Source organism: Microchirus variegatus (genome assembly GCF_963457635.1).
Source record: "Microchirus variegatus genome assembly, chromosome: 3".
Taxonomy (NCBI): Eukaryota; Metazoa; Chordata; class Actinopteri; order Pleuronectiformes; family Soleidae; genus Microchirus; species Microchirus variegatus.
Genome location: NC_139804.1, coordinates 23,944,595 through 23,964,872, shown reverse-complemented (window position 1 = coordinate 23,964,872; position 20,278 = coordinate 23,944,595). Strand labels below are relative to the sequence as shown.

At 42.2% G+C, this 20,278-nt stretch overlaps 1 protein-coding gene across 1 annotated transcript in view; it reads right to left on the bottom strand.

The window, feature by feature from the left end:
- clmpb (CXADR like membrane protein b) overlaps positions 1-20,278 on the bottom strand; it is a gene marked incomplete at both ends in the record, with an annotated part of 60,635 nt that overhangs the window by 6,709 nt on the left and 33,648 nt on the right. Inside the window, 2 exons of the mRNA XM_083886436.1 lie at positions 553-757; positions 4,809-4,960. Coding sequence (XP_083742562.1) covers positions 553-757; positions 4,809-4,960 — 357 coding nt within the window. The remainder of the gene's footprint in view (positions 1-552; positions 758-4,808; positions 4,961-20,278) is intronic.

Here is a 20,278-nt window from a genome sequence, read left to right as displayed (position 1 = left end):
ATTTCCTTAAACCTAAACTTAACTATTTAATAGTTAAGTTAAGGTTTAAGGTTAGGCATTAGCCTGTTATGGTTGAAGTGATCAATGACTGATTTTGAAAAAAAATGCCAAGAAGTGGGCTGAGATCTAATTGAGGGTAAAGAGGGACAGAGAGTGGGAAGCAGTGCTGGGACTGTGGTTTGGTTGTGAACCGGAGACCTGAGTTGCAGCTGTGTGAAATTCCCCATCGCTAACGTGGCGCTCCATTAGTCTTCAGAGAGAGAAGTGACGTAACTGCTCAATGATCAGATAAGAGGGTGACGAATGAGCACGCAAGTGGCACGAGAGTAGAAAAGAAAGAAAGAATGCAGTAGCAGGCGTTTGACCAGCGCGATTGTAGTTTGATTTCTATCACATATCATTTTAAAGCATTAGGGATGCTTTAAAATGATGCAGCATTAGGGATAACACTTTTTTGGCCTGTCCAAATGAACGGAAGTCAATGCAGTGTCCTCAGAATAAAAGCTGCGTCAAAACGTGTGTGCATGTTAACGTGTGTGAGACAACACTCACCCAGCACAATGAGGTTGACATGGCACCAGTGGTACTTCCCGCCCGTCTTGACTTTACAGTGGTATTCACCAGAGTCCGTCAGCAGCAGGTCACTGATCAGCAGGGAAGCGTCTCCACCCAGATATTCCCCTGCAAAGGACAGACGAGTGGCCTCACTGCCCGTCGCCTCGTTGGTGTATACCTGGCCCCCAAAGAAGGTAATGATCTGGAACACAGAAAAGGAGACATTATTATTATTATATTTTTGTACATGGTATTCTAATATTTTTGTTGTCTGTTTTCAGTTGCTTATTGCAACCGACTCCCAGAACAATGTTATTTTTCTACCTGTGCTTTATTTCATTCTATGGAGCTCCTGTGAGTGTGCAACAAAGATTGAATTAAATTGAACGGAATTGAAGAACCAACCTGTTTGTTTTACTTTAATTTCTATGTCCCAACAGTAACGGCCTTGATATACGTGACTGGTGGCCCTCTATTAAAGGTAGAGCGCGTAATATATAGCAACATTTATTGGTGAAGTAGTATGTCCTCGCTGAATATCTCTCACACCAGCCTTTCATTCCGAGTGTGTTGTTTAGTTTGTAATTTGTGGTCTAATATAGTTGTCCAAAATGATGGCCCCCATGGAGCTATAGAAAAGCACATTCTGAGTTAATGAAAAACAACATTTCATACCGCACAATCGTGTGATTGTTCGCCTGATTATAATTAAGTACAATTCATTAATCTCTAATTTCTAACAAATGAAAATGGTTTCAAGAAAACTTTACACAATGGACCTTTAACACTGAAAATAACACAACATACAGCTCAGACTTAAACACAGAGTACTGGCGCTCATGGGTAACACCGTTAACAATTGCTTTTTAATTAATTGACACTTGGGAAATAATATTTTAGAAATGAATGCATTTGCTGCCAGTGTTCATTTAGCTGACTGTATGTGAGCACTGTGGGGCTGAGATGACAGATTTAAATACTTAAGCGTTTTACTCACCATTGGCCATAAAGTGCATAAAAATGTGCACACTATAGATATTTAGATTCGTCTTTTTGTTGTCCAAGCTGTAGTGTGACATTTAAAGAAAAACACAATACTGATTAAGCCGATGAGGTACACATGACTTTCTCTGTCTTTCTCAGTGATGTTGACAGGATTTAATAATGTTGTACTCATTCATTCATTGTCTGAGAATAGGTGAGAATAGGTGTTAATCATTGGTGTAGCATAGTCCACCGTAGTGGGTGCACAGATGTGGGCTTAAGTGTCTCCTCCTAGGACCGACTTGTAGAATCAAATCCACAACCTTACAGCTGAAAGACGAGTCACTCTAACACCAAGCTACTGTCTCCCCCATTGTCATTTAAATGTTGTACTGTCTGTATATATTATGCACATATTATGTTGTTATTTTTACACTAGGCAGATCGTGGGGCAGCCCATGGCCAAGTGGAATGGGAACTTGGATTGCAATTGGAGGGTTGCTGGTTTGAGTCCCCAGCAGGTCAAAAAAACTTGCTCCCCAGGTGCTGCTCATAATTCTTGGAAGGTTTGAGAATGCAGAGAAGGAATGTATTTATTTCTAATATAAATGTACGCTGAGCACACAAAATAAAGAAACTTTGGTCTAAAGAGCATCTTTATCACATGAGGTTAGTGCATGTTAAAGCTATAAACCGGCTTCAATCGTTTTCTTCTCTCAGCCACTTAACATCCACCTCTATTTGCCCCCTCAAACTCAACCTTCCCCTCGTTTTTTCCTCCCCTCTCTTTACACATACACAGAAACACAAACAAACACAGCTGTCACATTGGCCGATTACTCAGGGCAAGTGAGAGCCCACAGATGGGGCCTGCTAAATGCTGGTGCCACAGTGAATCAGCACCTAAGAAACAGGGCCACCTGCTGTCATCACAGGTGACAAGTGGCCGCACATGCAAAGACACACACACACACACACACACACACGGACCAGCCCGTAAGTGCACACTCACCTCAAACACACAGACATACATTACAGTAGCACAGCTGCAGGCACAAAGCAACACTGACCTGGCACGTAAACAAAGTGGTTCACAGTTTAAAAAACAAAGCACTTACCTGTGGGCACAGCGTACATGTATTACTCACATGTTGAAAATGTATGTCTGCGTTTGTGTCCTTTTGCACATTTAAGTGCGTGTGGAGTTTAGGGATAACTCAGTAAAAATGACCTGAGGCTGTTGACATAGTTTGCAATTAAAATGAGGTGGTTTGTTTATTCAGTAAAAATTGAAAATAGAATATGCAGATATGCAGCGCTTCTGCCATCGCTGGCTCTTCTGAATGAAATATCTGATGTGGAAGAAGACACTGGATGAAATATGGGTTTGCTATTTTTTTAAAATATTATAATTCAGCAAAAATGTTTAAAATTGATGACTTGATAAAAAAAAAGTTATTAATAATTACATGCAATTTTTGTTGACTTCTGAGATTTTATGGAAAGACAGAGACATTATTTGCAGTATTCGAATATATACAGTAGAAAAGGATTATTCCAGCCAGCTGCACACAACCCACGAGTAAGTTCATATAAAGCACATGTGTGTAGTTTTCAGACCCTGAATGACTTTAAATAATGAAGTTGATGAATGTCCTGTCTCTGCCCTTCTGTGTCCCGAACACATATAGTGCTGTACATTTTTAACATGTTGATGTCTGTACATTTGCTAAATGATGACATGATGCTCTTTCCCTCAAAACACGACCTTCCAGCAGCACAAAAGGATGATTTATTCATTCCGCTACAGGCGCAGTCTCTTTCCTAATCAAATTTTCAGATGTTTGATTTTAATTAATGGTGCCTTCAATGTTATCTTCCTGTTAAATATTTATCGCAATGTGGCGGCCCGCCTCTGAATCATCAAAGCGTAAGACACTTGTTTTCCCCCCTTTCTTTCCTTCCCGGCTCCTTCTCTTTCACCGCCGTTTCTTCTCTTTCTCATCAAAAGAATCACAAAAGAAAGAATAATAAATAAATCTATAACTAAATAAATAAACAAAGTGTTTTTAAAAAATGTAGGGGAAACTTTAACAAATCAACGGGGATGATGTCGACAAGGCTGATTTCATGTTCTGCAATGAAACCAGGAAAAAAATATGGTATCGATATGAACGAACATAGAATTGTTTGCAAGGAGTCGAGACCTCAGGGTCCAAGCTACCTAATTTGTTGGGGAACATTCTGCAAAATGATTGTTCCTTTGTGGAAAAGGCACTAAAACTTGAGCCAGCACAGTTACTTTAGGCATCGAGGTAATGTGCGACAATTACTGCTCTCGTAGGGAATCAATCAGCATGACCCAGGTGTAAGAAAGATAGAGGAAATGTATGTAAGAGAGAGGTGGAGATACTTATACTTCAGCGTTCTGCCTGAAGTATAAAAAGTGTTTTACCCCTTAACTTTTTTTAATCCTCCTCCTGCAAATCTGAGTTGCAGTAGGAGGATTTCAGGAGATCCCACATGGCTTAAGCACAAGCATTTATTGAAGGTTGATGCATCAAGGACGAAAGAGGTGAGCTGGAAAAATCTTTACAACCAGAGTGATACCTACCAGTTGTGAATACTGTTGCCAACAAAGAGCCCACGGAACAAGCAGAGCTGTGCATCAAAGACACTAATGCTATTTTTGACAATGGTTTGTATGTAAAATCCTTTTTTTAATATTTAACTGTTACGCACTACAGCAATTAATCATAGACTAAACAGACTCACATTACATTTATTACAGAACCAAATAAGAACATTCTTCACCTAACACATCACCTATTGTTTATACATAAACAATATTGGAGACAAGAGCCTCTTCACGACTGAATCACAGATAAAAGCCCTTACCGCTGTCCTACTTACAGAGAGTTTGAGTGAATAATGACCCTGAGCTTTGAGACACAAGCTGTTTAATCATTGCTGTTTGCACGTTCTCTTTCTATAAAGAGCCTCCATTATAACCATGTTTTTTTTCTGGCTGCTGTCGCTAGGAACTGACCAGATGCTTCTTCATAGCTTTGCTGGAAATAAACAATGACCTGTGGTAGAGAGTAAGCGACGTGTCTGTGGAGGCACACTTCCCAGCTTAGGTCTGTCCCAAAAGCCCAAGGACCAAAAAGTCATTTTCATTACAGTTATGGTTATCGGTGAAATGTTGACAAACTACCTGACGATGAAAAGGTGGGATAAAACAGGAAGTGAAAGGATTCATATCTCACCACTTTCTGTTTGGAGTTTGGTTTCTGCAGTAGCCACTCAATGTCAAGAGAGCCGGCTGATTGGAACTGGTGGTGGCATGGTAAGGTGGCATTGTCCCCAACAACCTTCTTCATCTCCGTCTGGGCACCCACGGACAGTAGGCCGAGTAGAACTGTGGGACAAGAAGAGGGGGATAAAAAGGGAGAAGGGCATAAGAGATGGGGACAATAACTTGAGACATAGTGAATCCAGAATCCAAACCGCTATCTGACAGATGCTGAGATATTGTTACAGACAAACACTGAAGAGAGACAGAGTTGGGATTCTTTTGCCCCCTTTCCTTCACAGTTTGGTATAAGAGCCCAGAGAGACACAGAGAAATATTATGGTGATCTTTCTGTAAACCCCCCATTGACAAGGGCAAGTCAAAGAACACATTCTTATTCACAGCAGCATCTTTGGGGAGCTGTAGCCTGGCGGAGAAAAGGGCCAGAGCCTTTGACTTCTGAAGAGCTGCACATGCTGCACATGGGCGCTTGTTCTTTATGTAGAAACACGACGATTCCAGACTAGACTTGGACACCTGTCTTTAATCAAGGGCGTAGGTTTGTGGTGGCGTAGGAGACAAAACAGTGAATGGCCGCTTTATCCTCCACCGTAGGGTCGCAGGGGGTGCTGTGCCTATCTGTGATGCGTTCACTGATGCTCGTAAAATCCACTCTTGCTCTCCTCTCACAGCATTCGCACACGCGTACACGTTGCCCCGTCTCTAATATTAGTGGGGACAATCTGGCTTTCTCCACGCAAACCTACATCCTTGTCTTTAATCATAGTTAATACAACAGTCAATTGATGTTTCAATAATCAACAGCTATTTTGATTTTTGATCCATTGATTAAAAAGATTCTGTGACAATAAACTTTGTTTTGTGCGCAAAACAAAACATTTGAGGACATCATCGGTGTAAGGTTTTGGGAAACATCGATCGTCATTTTACACAAGATTATGAGAACAACCGCTGCAACCATAAATCATACCTGTGAGACAAACTGGCAACATGAGAGAGCGATAAGACCCCTCCCACAGCTAATGCAATTGAGTCACACAACCATAATGACACAAATAACCAAAACAAACACAACACACAATCTACTTAATGAAGAGCTTGGACTACAGAGAAAAGTAGCAATAATTAATTGTGTGCACAAATGAGTGACTTTGGGCAGCAGCCAGACTGTCAGAGCCGGTGTGTCAGTGGGGAAGCAGCAAGGCTAATTTATTGGAGGATGCTGGACAGCCCAGTGGCCTTGAGGGGAATTAGCCAGAGGCATCACAGGGGGTTTGCTGGAAGCTATGGATGGTGTGTGTGTGTGTGTAGAGGGGGGTGCAATGCTGAGATATTCATCTCCCTCCTTCTTGTGAAAACCCTGTGCAGTACTGTAGAGCTCTACTGAGCTTACACACATAAATGTGACAGATATTTTTGGCTCTACAGCATTTAACTTAACTACCTGCCTATAATTTAATTGCCGAATGAGCCACCAGCTCCTGGGGATTCAGAGTGCTTGAAATAAAGTTATCCATCCCAGCAGATGCTAATTTTTTTGAATGTACAGTTGTGTACATACTGTTAACTCTCCTTTTCTATTGGCATACTGCCTAATAAAGTGCCCTAGAGTTTAAAAACTCCCTCCCGTTTGCACAGAATAAATATACATCATGGTGTGACACACACATATTTGACCAACAATGTACGTGTGTAGTTCACAAATGTTCCGTCTATGGAGGAGTCATTCATCCCACAGCATTTAAAGAATGCCTCTCCGCGCTCTGCAGAGACACAGTTACATGCTGTCAGTTGTTCCACGGGAGACCATGTGTGACCTGTGGATGCATCAGCACTCACTGGGCGCCTGTCCACGCGTCCACTGGCTCACCCTCACAGGAGCCAACACCCTGTCCCGCAAGTAATCTATGGGCCACTGAAAATGTCAGCTCTTCTGCTGCGAAAACAATGAGTCAGTGCGGCCACAGGACACAGAGGGGATGAGAGGCATGGCTGAGACCCCCCTTCTTTCACCAGAGCGTTGACTATTCAGCTGGCATCGTGTGGTGGACCTCAGCAGTCCTTTAAGCTTTGTTTAACCCCTGGTGTCTACAGTGTGCAGGAATGGACAATAAACCTGAGCTCCAGGCTACTTGGCCAATCAAATTTAAGGTTTCCACTTGCCAGCTGGAGAGAGAGTGAGAGCGCAAACTTCACAGTAGAGTGTTTGTGTTTTCCTTGGAATTCCAGGACTGTCAGACCAAAATTGCTGAGGTCCATCTGCTCTGTTGGACTTGGACCACTTGCTTGGTTCAAATCATTACTTCAATAGTCACTAAAACAAAAAGGTCCACCTCGCCCCACACTGGAGCTCGTGGACCCTAGAGTTTTCCCCATTTATGCCTTTTTAATGCAGGATTTGTGGGGTCATTCGTCTTGTGACTCCCTGCTCACATTCGTTTGGATGTCAGAGAAGAGAGAGAGAGGGGGGGGGGGGGGCTTTGCAGAAAATATATTATATTTTGAAGAAAGGTCAGATTGTGTGTGTGTGTGTGATGTGTGTGTGTGCAGTTTGCTGGACCTAATAGTGCGAGTTAATACGTGATGGTGTGGTACGGCTCTGCTGGGAGACCTGTGCCCACTGTCTCCCCTCGGCTCCACAGTCCACCCTCCCTAATCCGCTCTCCCATGCCCACCCGCAGGCCCTCGCGGCTCATCCTGTGTAACAGGCCTGATAAGAAATCCCCGCTTCCTGTCTCGCCTCCCATCACACTTAACTGCCCATTGCTTCATCTGTGGGCTCCATTAATGGAGGAGTTTGTGTGAGAGACAGATAGGACGGAGGTGACCTGAAGAAAGCAGGGCACTGGAATCTTTTCTCACACCAAGTAACTTGACTTTCCACTCGCTGACTTTACATTGACTTTGAAACAATGACTGGGGTCAGCTCACAAACACTGAAATTGCTGGTGTCAGAAGTTTGCTTCATTGCCTGAAAATGAGGCTTCGATTTCTATAAATTGCTTGCTACTGTTGGGGGGGAAAAACAGTACGGTAAATATGCTGCATCTGTGATGGAAATAAAATTGTCTTCATTTTGCCAGTATATAATCACTGCTCCCCATTTTCCCATTTATTTTTAGTCTTGCAGAGGGGCTTATGTGCTTGGGAATGGATGACACAGTACTCCCGAAATAAGCTTGCCTTGATGTGAGTTTGTACACACATTTGGATTGGCCTCATTCACTGTGTGCACAGCTGGGATGTTTGGACAGCAAGACCCCATCATTTGTGTCAACATCAACTATGAGACACAACAGAATAATTATAACAATCAGCTATGCAGACAGAGTATGAAAAATTGCAGTTTTTAGTTAGTTAGTTAGTCAGGCTTGGGTTCTTGACCTTGACGTTCTGTGTCTTCCAATAACGTCTACCAAACCAACAGCGAAAACTGTTTAAAGTGTCATCTTACGAGTGGCATTCATGGTGTGACTGTGGTTCAAGGTGCTATGCAAACATTTACATGTTTTGTATGAGATTCCATAAGGACACAGTGTAACCATCTGAATAAACACAGCCATTGTGAGGGTGAGATAAACGTGGAGAGGGAGTTGTGATATCTGGACTGTTGCCATATCCTCCATCCCACATTGTGTCTGCTTTTCTCAGCTCTGTTTTGACTCCGCTTCAAGCTTCCATTTGTGTTGCGAGGTCCAATTTTAACCCACAGACAGCAAGAAAAGCATTTTATAATTAACAAAAAAAAAGTGGGCGCTTACCCCCACGGGTGGAAAAGACAGAGTGAGAAACAGAGACACATATGACAAAGAGAGAAAGAGAGTGAAGGAGAGGCTTGGGTAAATGTGGAGGAACCAATTTCTATGAAAAGGCCCTAGGGGGAGTTGTGCTCCAGTAAATCCGCCTTACAGGGCTCTGCAATCTTATTATAGTGTGGCCAGTGAGATGGACAGACAGACGGACAAACAAGGCAGGCCTGGATCTTTCACACTTGCCAAAGTCAAGCCCCGTATACCCTCAGTCAGCAAATTGGCCCGGGCTGGAGCCTTTACCACATCCACAACTTATGACCTCTGATACTCCGGTACAGCACATCAGAAAGACAGGGACAGAGACAGGGTGAAAAGACGGGGAGACATGGGTTAAGTGAAGGGTGGCGGGATGGTGCAATGCCTTATTTTGAGCACTAACTGTATCCTTCACTGGTGTGTGGGAAGGATTATACAGTGAGAAAGACACAAGTTAACAGATATACAAAAAGGAGAATAAAAGGTTGGCGGCACCTCAGTTTTTTTTTTTTTCGTTTTTTTTTTACTGTACTGCACATTCATGAATAAATCTTCATTTTATGTACATGTGTGCCTGCTGGGGTGTATGATGTACGCTTTATGGGAACAAGTGATCTACCGCAAACACATTTCCACTGCTGCCTGTCTACATAACTGTGCTGCGAGGGACTTTATTTTGCAGATACTAAATCAAAGCCTTGGCACACAAACCTATGATTTGGCATACAGCTGTCATCAGGTACACAAACTTGAGTCACGGTTTAGCAACGTACTATAGAGCAAGCTAAAGCAATCATCTCCAACCTCTGTCAATCTGAGCTGTTTTATCTTTAACCATCGTATCAGGCTTCATCAGGGATTAACAGACATGTGTGGGCTCCATACAGATTCTCTAAAATTGTCATCACGCTCATAACCAGCAAAAAAAAATCTGACATGGCAAATATAAACAAATTTCATCAATTCTTATCGCTGACACAAAGGTAGTTTTTTTTTTTTTAGCTGATTAGGGGACAAGCTGACAGGTAGCATAGGGATGATGAGACAAAAGCTTAGTGTGCAGTCGAAAAAAGGCTGTGTCTGCTCCCACCAAGAGTGCAGCGCTCTTGTGTGACCTGAATTGGCGATTCAAATGCAAAACACATATCTAAACATAACAACTAGAGAGTAGGCTACTCACCCTTTATCCTAATATCGTTGAGGGTTTAGAGGCTTTCTCGAAATGCCATAAAATCTTTAAGTGCAAACTTAGTACCGAAGAAAACAACCCCCATGCACACTCTGCAAGACTCCCTTTATTCTCATAGCCACAACTCCCTTTTTAATTACAACTTCTGAAGGGGTAAGTCTCTTTAAATGGACCAAGTTATCATGCCCCATTAAAACATGTTTTGCATATGGCCCACTACACTAGTCTCCCTGTAGTTTCAAGGCCCAACTCATAAATGCTCTGCTCCTGTGTAAATCAAAGGGGGCTGTTTTTACCCCCCCTCATTGAAGGGATCAAATTTGATAATCCTTTCTGCTGACACTGAGTTTTTGTCAGTAACACTTATCACTGAGGTACGCGGCGCTATTACCAAGGAATACGTGAGGCGCAACACAGACCTAATGGCTAATTAGCAATAGCTCACTTGTAGTTCCTGGAAAACGTTTCCTTCCTTTGTAATTACTCATTCCTATTCTTGTGCGAACAAAACCGTTTATTTTTTTTACCCCACACAACTTGTGTCTCATCAAGTAAAGTCAAGACATGCAGCTGTGGTGGTTTTTATTATTTACTGACTGATGACCCAAACAAGACACAATATATATATATTGCATATGTGGCTGTCTCCGTGATTTAACATCTAATCGTTTTCTTTATAGTCATTTAAGTGTCAATCATTACTTTTACAACAGGACTACATTTGCTTACATCTATTCGTGGGAGATGCTCATCTTGGTTTCTAAGAACTCTGGTTGGACTAGTCATGGTGGGTTTGAAGAGGTAACAGCTAAATGGAATAATTCCCACAACAATCCGTTGAACCTGGAGGGGGGGGGGGGGGGAGGAAGGCAAATGAGGGAGGTGAGGGAGCACCAATGGGAATTGGAAAAGAGAGATGAAATACCACTGAGGTCTGAATAATGAAATGCCCTGTGGTAAATGTTCACCTTGTGATGTTCTTATTGCCTTCATTAGCATCCCTTTCATGACTTTGTCACTGCTGTCATGTCGAGCAACAGGGACACCACCCCGCTGACAGATCACCAAAAATAGATCCGAAATTAGTTTCACGACAAGCGCTTTTTAAATTCCCCCCAAAAAATATTCAGCTTTTTTTCCTCTGCAAAATAAGGACGTAAGGAGGAGATGGAGAGAAAAGCTAATTACCACGTGCCCCAGGGGAGGAGAGTCAGTGAAACCTGCTTACTGTGCTATACGCATCTTATCAACACTGCATCTGGTTTTGTCACCCACACTCATGGCTGTCCAAAGATGCTACGACTGTACTATGAATCTTTGGGGTTAAGCTTGAAAAGGGTTCAAAGACCTTCTTATGAAGGTTTAGACTTTGGTCATGTCTGTTTTCTTTTACCATCCTTGTACAAGCTTACAATAAGCATACTAAACATTTACAGTATAGCAAAAACAAAGAGAAGAAGGAGAGAACACTGACATTTAATTCTTTCCACTTTCATGTTGTCTTTGTAAAAACCACAGCCAGACACGTGACTGAGTGGAAAAAGTGACAAGCAGGAGAGTTAGACAAACTCCAGTCTCTGGTACAAAGAAAAGAGAGCATGTCATTGGCTGGAAGTTAAAAAAAACCAAAAAACAACCTAATTCATTTATTTTTAGAAACAATGGTCCCTAATTAAAACATAATATTACGCATCTTGGAGACTTCATCCCGACTAGTAGAATAAGCTACAGAAGCTCATGTGGTGTTACACCGGTCACAGCGTTACATTCAGCTTCAAAAAATGCACTTTTGCCAAAAAAGACCAAAATGTCAAATGGTTTGCATCAACGAACACGCTTCAATGAAACGGATAGTGACCTCTTGATATTCTGCTGCAGCGAGGGATCCTCCCAACATCTGGCAGAGCCTAAACAAACCAGTCTGTGTGCTCACTGACTTTGTTCTGCATGAGCGTCTACCAAGCTGAGACGATGGCGAGAGCATGCGGCAAAGAGGGGAAAGAGACAAAAGTAACATCTTGCAGAAACTTATCACTGACGCCGTGTATGGGTATAAGTGTGCGTAAAGGACACATCCTCCCTGGAGAATATGCACACAGCCTTGAATAAACTTGGTGTCCCCCCATGTTTAACAGAAGAGAGAGGGGAGTTTGATATATAAAGGCATGTATATACTGTATTGTATATACATGTAGAACATGGAACATTCTCTAAAAACGCATTCTCACTAGTAAAACTAAAGACAAGACAATTTTAAATGGTCAGCGGGTTGTGCTATCAAAAGAAAACATCTCCAAACCCAGGTAGGCAAATTATATTTGCTTTCACAGAAATCAAATTTGGCTTCCATCAGAGAGAAAAGTTTCTCCTCTTTCCTCTGCAAAACATTTTCCCTATTCCTTTGTTTACAACAAGCTTTTGTCCCAGGGCTGCTATTATTCTTGGTCATTATGGCATTAAGATCTTTTTGTTGGCTTAACTTAGTGCATACGAGTGGAAAATATTCATCCAAAAGTTCTCAAGTCACAACAGAACAGACAACACAACACGGTTTCTTCTGCTGAGTTCAGGCTGTGTGACCTGCACTGCTGACAGATGGTGCTGTGAGAGACGAGATGAGCTGTACTTATTAAGACACTATAGAGGACAGGTTTCCCTGCCGCTGATCAACTTAAAGATTTCCTTGTGGGCATTGGTAGTGCTGTGATATCATATCATGCAAGGCACTGCAGGAGTCTGGACAGATGGGCTAGACTATGATATAAACAGCTATAATGGCCACAGTGCACATATAAACAACTTTCCTCTCTGGCAGATTTTACATCAGGGAAAGCGCGAGGCTTTGACAAAAAAATCTTCTCGGTTTTTTTCCTGGTTATTTATGTGATCGAATCTCAATTTGTGGCTGGCGAACGTGTGAATGAACTCCTCTCACATTGTTGGAGTGGCTGAACATGGGCACTGATCTCAGTGGATCAATACCTAATAAGCCTTTGCGCTGCCAAGTCCATTCTGCTGCAATCTGCAATTTTTTTTATGTCCGTTCGCCTGAAAATAGAGCTGACTAGGTGTATGACCACAGGAAGTGGAATGCATTGCGGTCGCCTCGGCTCTCCCTCTGATGATGGATGCTTCACAATAGTGTGGACCAATGAAAACTTCAAATGCTATCTACCTCATGGACTATAAGCTACTACACCCCTGACTTTTATTAAATGCAATTCAATACTCCAATGGTGTTTCAAAGGAGCATTTAACAACTTGTGGGAAGACAATAAAAGCCACAGTAGGCCATATGGTTAAGTTTGTTGGCATGCGACGAACAAGTGGAATGAGAAGAAAGCGAGCCTAGAGCTATGGCGCTATATTTGGAGGAGCATTCACTAAAGCTCAGCTTTAGAAGCAGTGTAAGATAGACGCAGTCTGTGCATGCAAGCTTTAGATTTTGGGAGATCATGGTGCGGAATGTATGGTGACTGCAGCTGCTTCTCTTATTCTACTCCTTCTCATCCTCACCTCTCTGCAAACACATACTTTATTCTATTATTTTGATCACTGCAGTTATTTGTCCCCATCTAAAGTCAATGTCTGGCACAGAAAATACGAGTTATTTCTCTAGAATCATGGGGAAATAGAAGCTGAACACAACAGAGCCACTCCCATGTTGTACATTTCATCAGTTAATTGAAAACAGATGGGACGCTAACTCCATTTCTCCATCCGCCCAAGACTGGGTCACTGACATATTAGCGCTGTCGCCAGTGTTAAGGCATGCATCTGAGATATCATATTATTTGATCAGTTTGGCAGAAATTAACAAAGCAGACTGACACCTCATTCACAAGCGAGACGACGATATTTTCACAGCCGCTCGTCCTGTAGGTGCTGCAGTTTTAGAGGACAAAGAGGTTACCTATAGGACGGACACGACCGAGGCTACCGTTTCCCCAGAGGTGTGCAGTTGCCATGACTGTTTGTCAGCTGTTTACAAAAAGGTGTTGACGGGCGGGGAGCTGACAGAGGCAGAGTGGCGGCTGAGCGATGTGCCACGAAGGTCAACAAGGGCTGCAATGATTCCAGGAAAAAGCCCCACTTAGGTTCATTTAGGAGAGCTAATGGTCCCACCTACCATCTGTCCTTGTGATTACCTAAAACCTGTTAATGCAGGATACAAATCTTATTCAACTACCGCACACACACACACGTTCCCTAGCCCCTTACCGGTTCTCTGTTATCAAGAAGGTCACCATCCGGAACCCATATCACTGCAGTTTTTTTTTCCGATAATCAGTCAGTACCCTGCTGCATGTGGCAGATTCTTACACAAACACACACACTTTCACGATCACACACACACACACATACCCATAACAAATACATCTGCCCCAAGTGCTGCTCAGCCCACTTCTCTGCTTCACCCCCCTCCAGTGTCTGGAAAAGGAATGCCCACGCGGCCACATCCGAAGGTGGAGAGAAGATTGAAACCAGATGAATGAAGCTCGGGTACAGACGGCTCGCCAGGCCCATATTTCACTCCCCAAAGCCTGATTAAAAGAGGTAGAGCACGAGCTGGGCCAAGGCAGCTTCTTCTGGCTCGGGGAAGGACATTTGCTCACCGTGACAACGAGGAGGAAACGGACCGAAGGTTACCACTGAAGTCTGCGCGTTGGCTTACACAGTCTCAGGAGAAAACAACCAGTTTCTAAATGTGATGCGATATAGTTGAAGTATACATTTATTTTGCAATACAAAAGTGTGACCTGTACATTTGAATGCATGTGTTTACACTATTCCATTTATTACAGGGGGCCCTATTTGGCATCACATCACTTTTTTTGTTTAAGGGCGTAGTCCACATGTTAAGAGAAAATCAATTCTGAATACACACAGGATATGACTGTGTTTTGAATATCTCTGCGGGATTGTGTCCACAGACGTTAGAGACGGTGTTGAGTAACGCCACAAACTTTCAACAACAACTCACTTAGAACGAGTGAGAAAAAAAAGAGTGCCACGTGTTGTTTTCTCCAGCTCTGAACAGTTAGTGTTTCTTTACACTGGAGGTCATGTCATTATGTGTGCGTGTGTAAATGAAGAGAGTGTGTGTCATCTGCATTCCTTCCGTGTATGTGTGTGGAGCGAGAGAGCAAGAGAAAGAAACAGGATGAGAATTTGGGTGATTTTTTTTAGGTCTGTTTGTGTGGAGCTGAACTTAACAGTCAGTCGTGAGCGTGTGACTGATTAACACCGCGATCTCTTTGACTGTCTGAGAAGCAGAGAGGGACAATTTCATAGTACTTTCCAGCTCTGTCTGCTTTCTCTTTCTCTTTCCTTCCCATGCAGCTGCTCGACCACACTCCCGACTCGATACCAAACACGCTCCCTTCTACCCCCTCGACATTTTAGCTATGTTACCGCTGACAGAGCTGTGGCTCGCCTGCCTGCCGCCTGGTTGTACACACGAGTAAACAAAGCCCAGCTCATTTCATTTCGACACATAATGTATAATCTACATTTGCTTGGTCAACGAGAGGTTAATCTCATTACCTCGTGCTAAATGGCATGCTCGGGCATCCTCTGACAAGACCGAAGCTACGAGTTAATTAAAAGAGCAATTAAAAGAAGACAGTAGGTCCCACCGAACTGCAGCAATATTAGTAATTTTGACACCAGCCCAATGAAGTTGAATAACACTACGTCTACTGTCATTTTTCAAGAAGTAAACTGCCTCTCATTACACAGGACTGGTAACAGTGGAACGACAGCAGAACGTGGCACAAGATTACCTTGTTTTGTGGTTGAACATGTGCTTCGAACTAACCTTTAGCACTAGCCGCGGTTTGCCTACTGTGAGATGCCTCGTTAAAACAAGCCTCACCACAACACAAACACTCTCATTACGGAAGTTAATCAACTCCAACAGGTTCCTGTGCAATTAGAGGTGAGACTGAGCTGCAGGAGACTTGTATAACACAGTAAAATGGTGCTTTGTGCACAAATCTGTCTCATATCAGAGCAGAATTAAAGGAAAGTGTTGCTTACTTTGATAAGTCTGACTCATTTAAGTGGGAGTTCCTTTTTATCATGGTGGCTTAAATGAATCACCGCCGAGTTAGATAGCTTTGTCTCAAAGAATGTGGAAAGGAGGAAACAGACAGAATTCCAAGGTCACGCTGGTTGCATCATGCACACATCATGTAATATAAATAATAAAGCCTCTCTAATATCACATCTCAGCGTTTACATTGTCTACAAAATGATATATTATTGCAAATGTCATATCAGACATTAAATGGAATGAGTGGCAACAGAATCTTACCTTATTTGGTTTTAATGATTGCACATTTAGTGCACATCTGTTCTAAGTTTGAAAAAAAATAAAGCTATTAAACTGCTTTTCTTGTTTAGCTCAAGTTCTGTTTACCACTCTTTGTGCTTCACATTGAATACCACAGTGTAAATTACTACTGAGCTACTTTTGTGATTTTACTGCCCTCTAATGTAAAAAGAAACACTGGTTTGGTGTAAATAACACAACTCCAATTAATGCAATTTATGGTCATTTGTATCAATTACTAGTCAAGCACAGGCCACTCTGAGGTGGTGGGTGGGCAGGGGCCCCCAAATCAAAGTGAAGATGTAAGAATGGATATGTAGACAATTTAAAGTACCTCATAAAGATCAAAGAACAGAGAATAACATTATAAGGAAAGTACACACATGTATGTGACATGAAACACAATTTTCTGCCTTGGTAACAGTTGTTGTATTCCTTTTTTTCATAAAAAAAATGTTTGTATTCTTCCATCATACAGCTCCATTAGAAGTATTTGCTGCACTGATGAAGTAGTCATGTCATTGACTTTTCGTTCATCCATTCATTTGGGCTTCTTAAACATCCCTGCGTGTCTTGAATCAGCCTCAATTAGATAAACCTGAGGGAGATGGTGCTAGTTTAAGTCTGACTTTCTTTAGTGGATTTCATGGAATACTCCCAAGATATAAGATATCGTAGCAGTGTTTTGTTTTCATGTCTCAGGCAACAAACATTTCCATGCAGCGAACAGAGCGACACAGTTTCTGTCAAGACTGAGAAGGCAAAAGGAAGCACAACAACTGCACAGTTCTAGTAAAGAGAGACTGTGGCATGCAGTTAGACCGTGACTGAAAACAGCAAGAAGTGCCGATGAAAGGTTTCAGAAGTGGATTCTACTGCTGAAAATACATCTGAAACGTTCTATAGGACTTCACAATTCTATTTGAATCACAATCAGGATTCTTGGCTTCTCACAAAATGTGATATTCTGATATTGAAAAATGCATGCTCCACCGCAGTGTGACTATGTGCCAGCATGTTCCTGCACCACACAGTTTTAAATTTCCGAAATGCAGTCTGAATGAGTAACGCCTACTTCAAAATCAAGACGTACAACACATAACTTACAGAAGTACTGCAGAAAGAAAAAAAAATCAGGGGGTGATAGAAGTTACTCACTGGAGCTTTAACCCTTTATCACCGTCGATACGGGATGGTTTGTGCTATCCGAAAAATTCCAGCGGTTTCTGAAAGTTGAGAAGTTGCACGTTGGAAAGCTGACATGGTTATTGCGGTAATTTCACTTGCGCTGTTGCAGGAAGCTGCCAAATCAGTGTCAGAGAGAAGAGCGGTGGAAAAATTTGTGTACATAGTTTCCATTTTTTGGACATTGAGACAGAGACTCAATCAAATGTTATTTTAAATACGTTTTATACTGTTCAAAAGAGTTTTTTCAAAATAAAAACTTTTGTTTTTCTTCATCTTAATTTGTTAATAAACCATTTTAACATGCAGTGAATTATAAATAACTGCCAGATTTTGAATGTTATTCTGGAAAATTGGGCAAAAGCACTTACTCACAGGACATTTTCTGGCCCTTTTATGGTTAAAATAAGTGCACATGCTATGTGTTATATGCAGTGATTGCCTGGTGTGTATTTCCCAGTATATCATCAGATAAAATGGGAAGAGACAAGAGGTAAAGTGCACCATATACAGGTCACCAGTCAATCACAGGGCCCACATAGAGACAAGAAAAACGATTCCATTCAGACAGACAGCGACTTAGGGAGAATACGTCAACTCCACAAAGAAAGGTTCTAGCTGGCCATTAGATTAAAAGCTTCATAGCGAGACACAGTGTGAACCACTGCACCTATTATACAAGATGTCTTACAGTGTAATTCACAGACAGCAATCTGGACTGAATCACATCATTAACTGACTTAAATGTAGGGACGTGTTTAAGATTATGCACAGCAGTAAGGATGTTGAACAGCATGATGATGAGAAGAAGTGAGGGAATGGGATGCTTTGCATCTTCATCACATGAAAAGATGATCCTCCAAAGATGTCGGTTGTAGGTAATGGAAATTATGTGTTAAACGATCACCACCTATTCAGGTATTTTTATCCACTCGTTAATGGCATGCCTTGTGACACACACACACCAAAAGGTGTAAATGCACATCGTGACTTTATCGAGAATTATCCTTCTGTGTCATGTCATAGAGCGTCCCGTGTTAGCACACAGAAAAGCGAGGGAGCCGAGGATGTTGCCTGATATCTGCCTGCCCTATGGGTATAACTATTGGCTCCAGCCTCCCTCCAGATGAATCATAAACAAGTCCCTTGTGTTCTCCGTGACTTAATCCCCTGTGACATCGCCACAGGGAGATGGAGAGAAAAATGGGAGCAGACCGAAAGAAAAACATGCCCTGTGCTCAACTTCCAAGTGAATTAAACATTAGGGCGACTGTGTATGAGGTATATCTGAAGATTTCTCATTGAGTTAAGGAAGTAATTTGAAGCATCTGAATGTTGTGGCCGTGGTATGGGACGCGAAGGGACTTTAATTTTTGCTTCAAAAAAGAGAGCAGTCCCTTCATCTTTACCTCTGCGCTCCATCCTTTTCTCCATTTGTATATTATGCAAATTCATGTACCACGGTGCTTTCATTTAAATTCGGCCACACAGCTTGGGTAGACTACAGAGTGTGGCAGCTAAAGTTAGAATCAACATCGTGGTTTTTTTTAAGGCATAAGAAAGCATACCCAGGAGGGAACCATAAATTAATTTATTTTAAGAAGCAGAGTGTAGAATCTTAGTTAGGGCCAGACACGTTAAGTGCTTTGTCCCTTACGTATCTGTCTTTAGGCGGTATCTCCTTTCTAATTAGAAAAAGAACAAGGCGTAGAGAAGACGGCGTATGTGTTGCTGAGGTGGGGCCAGCTCAGCCTGGCAGTGTATTTAGTTTTTTTTTTTCTCTCTGAAAAGTTTGAGATATAATTCTTACTCTGCAGGTTGTGCTGATGCAGGAGCTTTTGTCTTGAGATTAATGAAAGACGTTTGGCTCTTTGGCAGTTTGGATCCCACGCAACGAATAATAAAAAAAAAAAAAAAACAGCGCCTCAGACCCAGTGAAAGGTTTATGTGGCACGCCACTGAAAATGTTCTGTTAGCACGAGGAGGCAATTCTTCCATCCTGCACTTTTTCTTCCATTTTTTTTTTACCAGCACAACAAATACATGAAAAGGTGAAGCTCAGCTGTATTTCAAACACTTTCCTCCCCTTGCATCTGCCTCTTGTGCTGACAAATTTGATAATACTGAAACCCATTAGTCCAACACGTTTTTTTTGTCCCCCCCCCCACTACACCAGGTGCTTGTGTGTCCATGTGTTCAATATTCGACAATGCTGACATGGACATCTGTTTAATGTGTGTTTATATCAGAAGGAGGCCTGAGGAAATTACAGGTCTCATTTTTGTCTGCGCGTGTAATGAGAGGTGACTTCCAAACAGTTGAAGGTATTCTTGATTCCCTGTGACATTAATGTGTTAGCAACTAAGCACAACAGGTGCAGACTCGTGGCGGCAGGTGAGGGGCTGATGGCTGAGATGGTGATCTGGTGAAAGTGTTCACATGTTACACTGTGCGTGCTTTGTCCTCCAGACATAGTCTTGTAATGGGGCTAAAACAAGTGATTGTGGACATGAAGGTCCCCTTCACTGACCCTTTGTGCGTTAGGGGTAATGGTTAAAGGAGACATATTATATTATACCCTAATTCTCCAAGTTAAACTAGTTCCCTGGTGTCCGAGGAGGACCACAAAAACATGAGTGAGTCATCTTTTTTCACACTTTGTTGACTGATAGGGCCTCCAGAGTCTATTGCATAATATGGGACATTTAATGTCTAGCCCCATGAAATGGGACATCCCTTCAAGAGCCAATGCTTAAGCAAAACATCCTCAATGCATTGGACTGCTGTTGGACCATTGGTTAGATAGCTAGTGCATGTTGCTATAGTGCATGTTGCTATTGTAGCGTTCCGAAGTGTAAAGGGCTTCTAAAGTCACTCTTTTCTGCTGACAAAAACTAAAGAACATAATACTCTTTGGAGCTGAG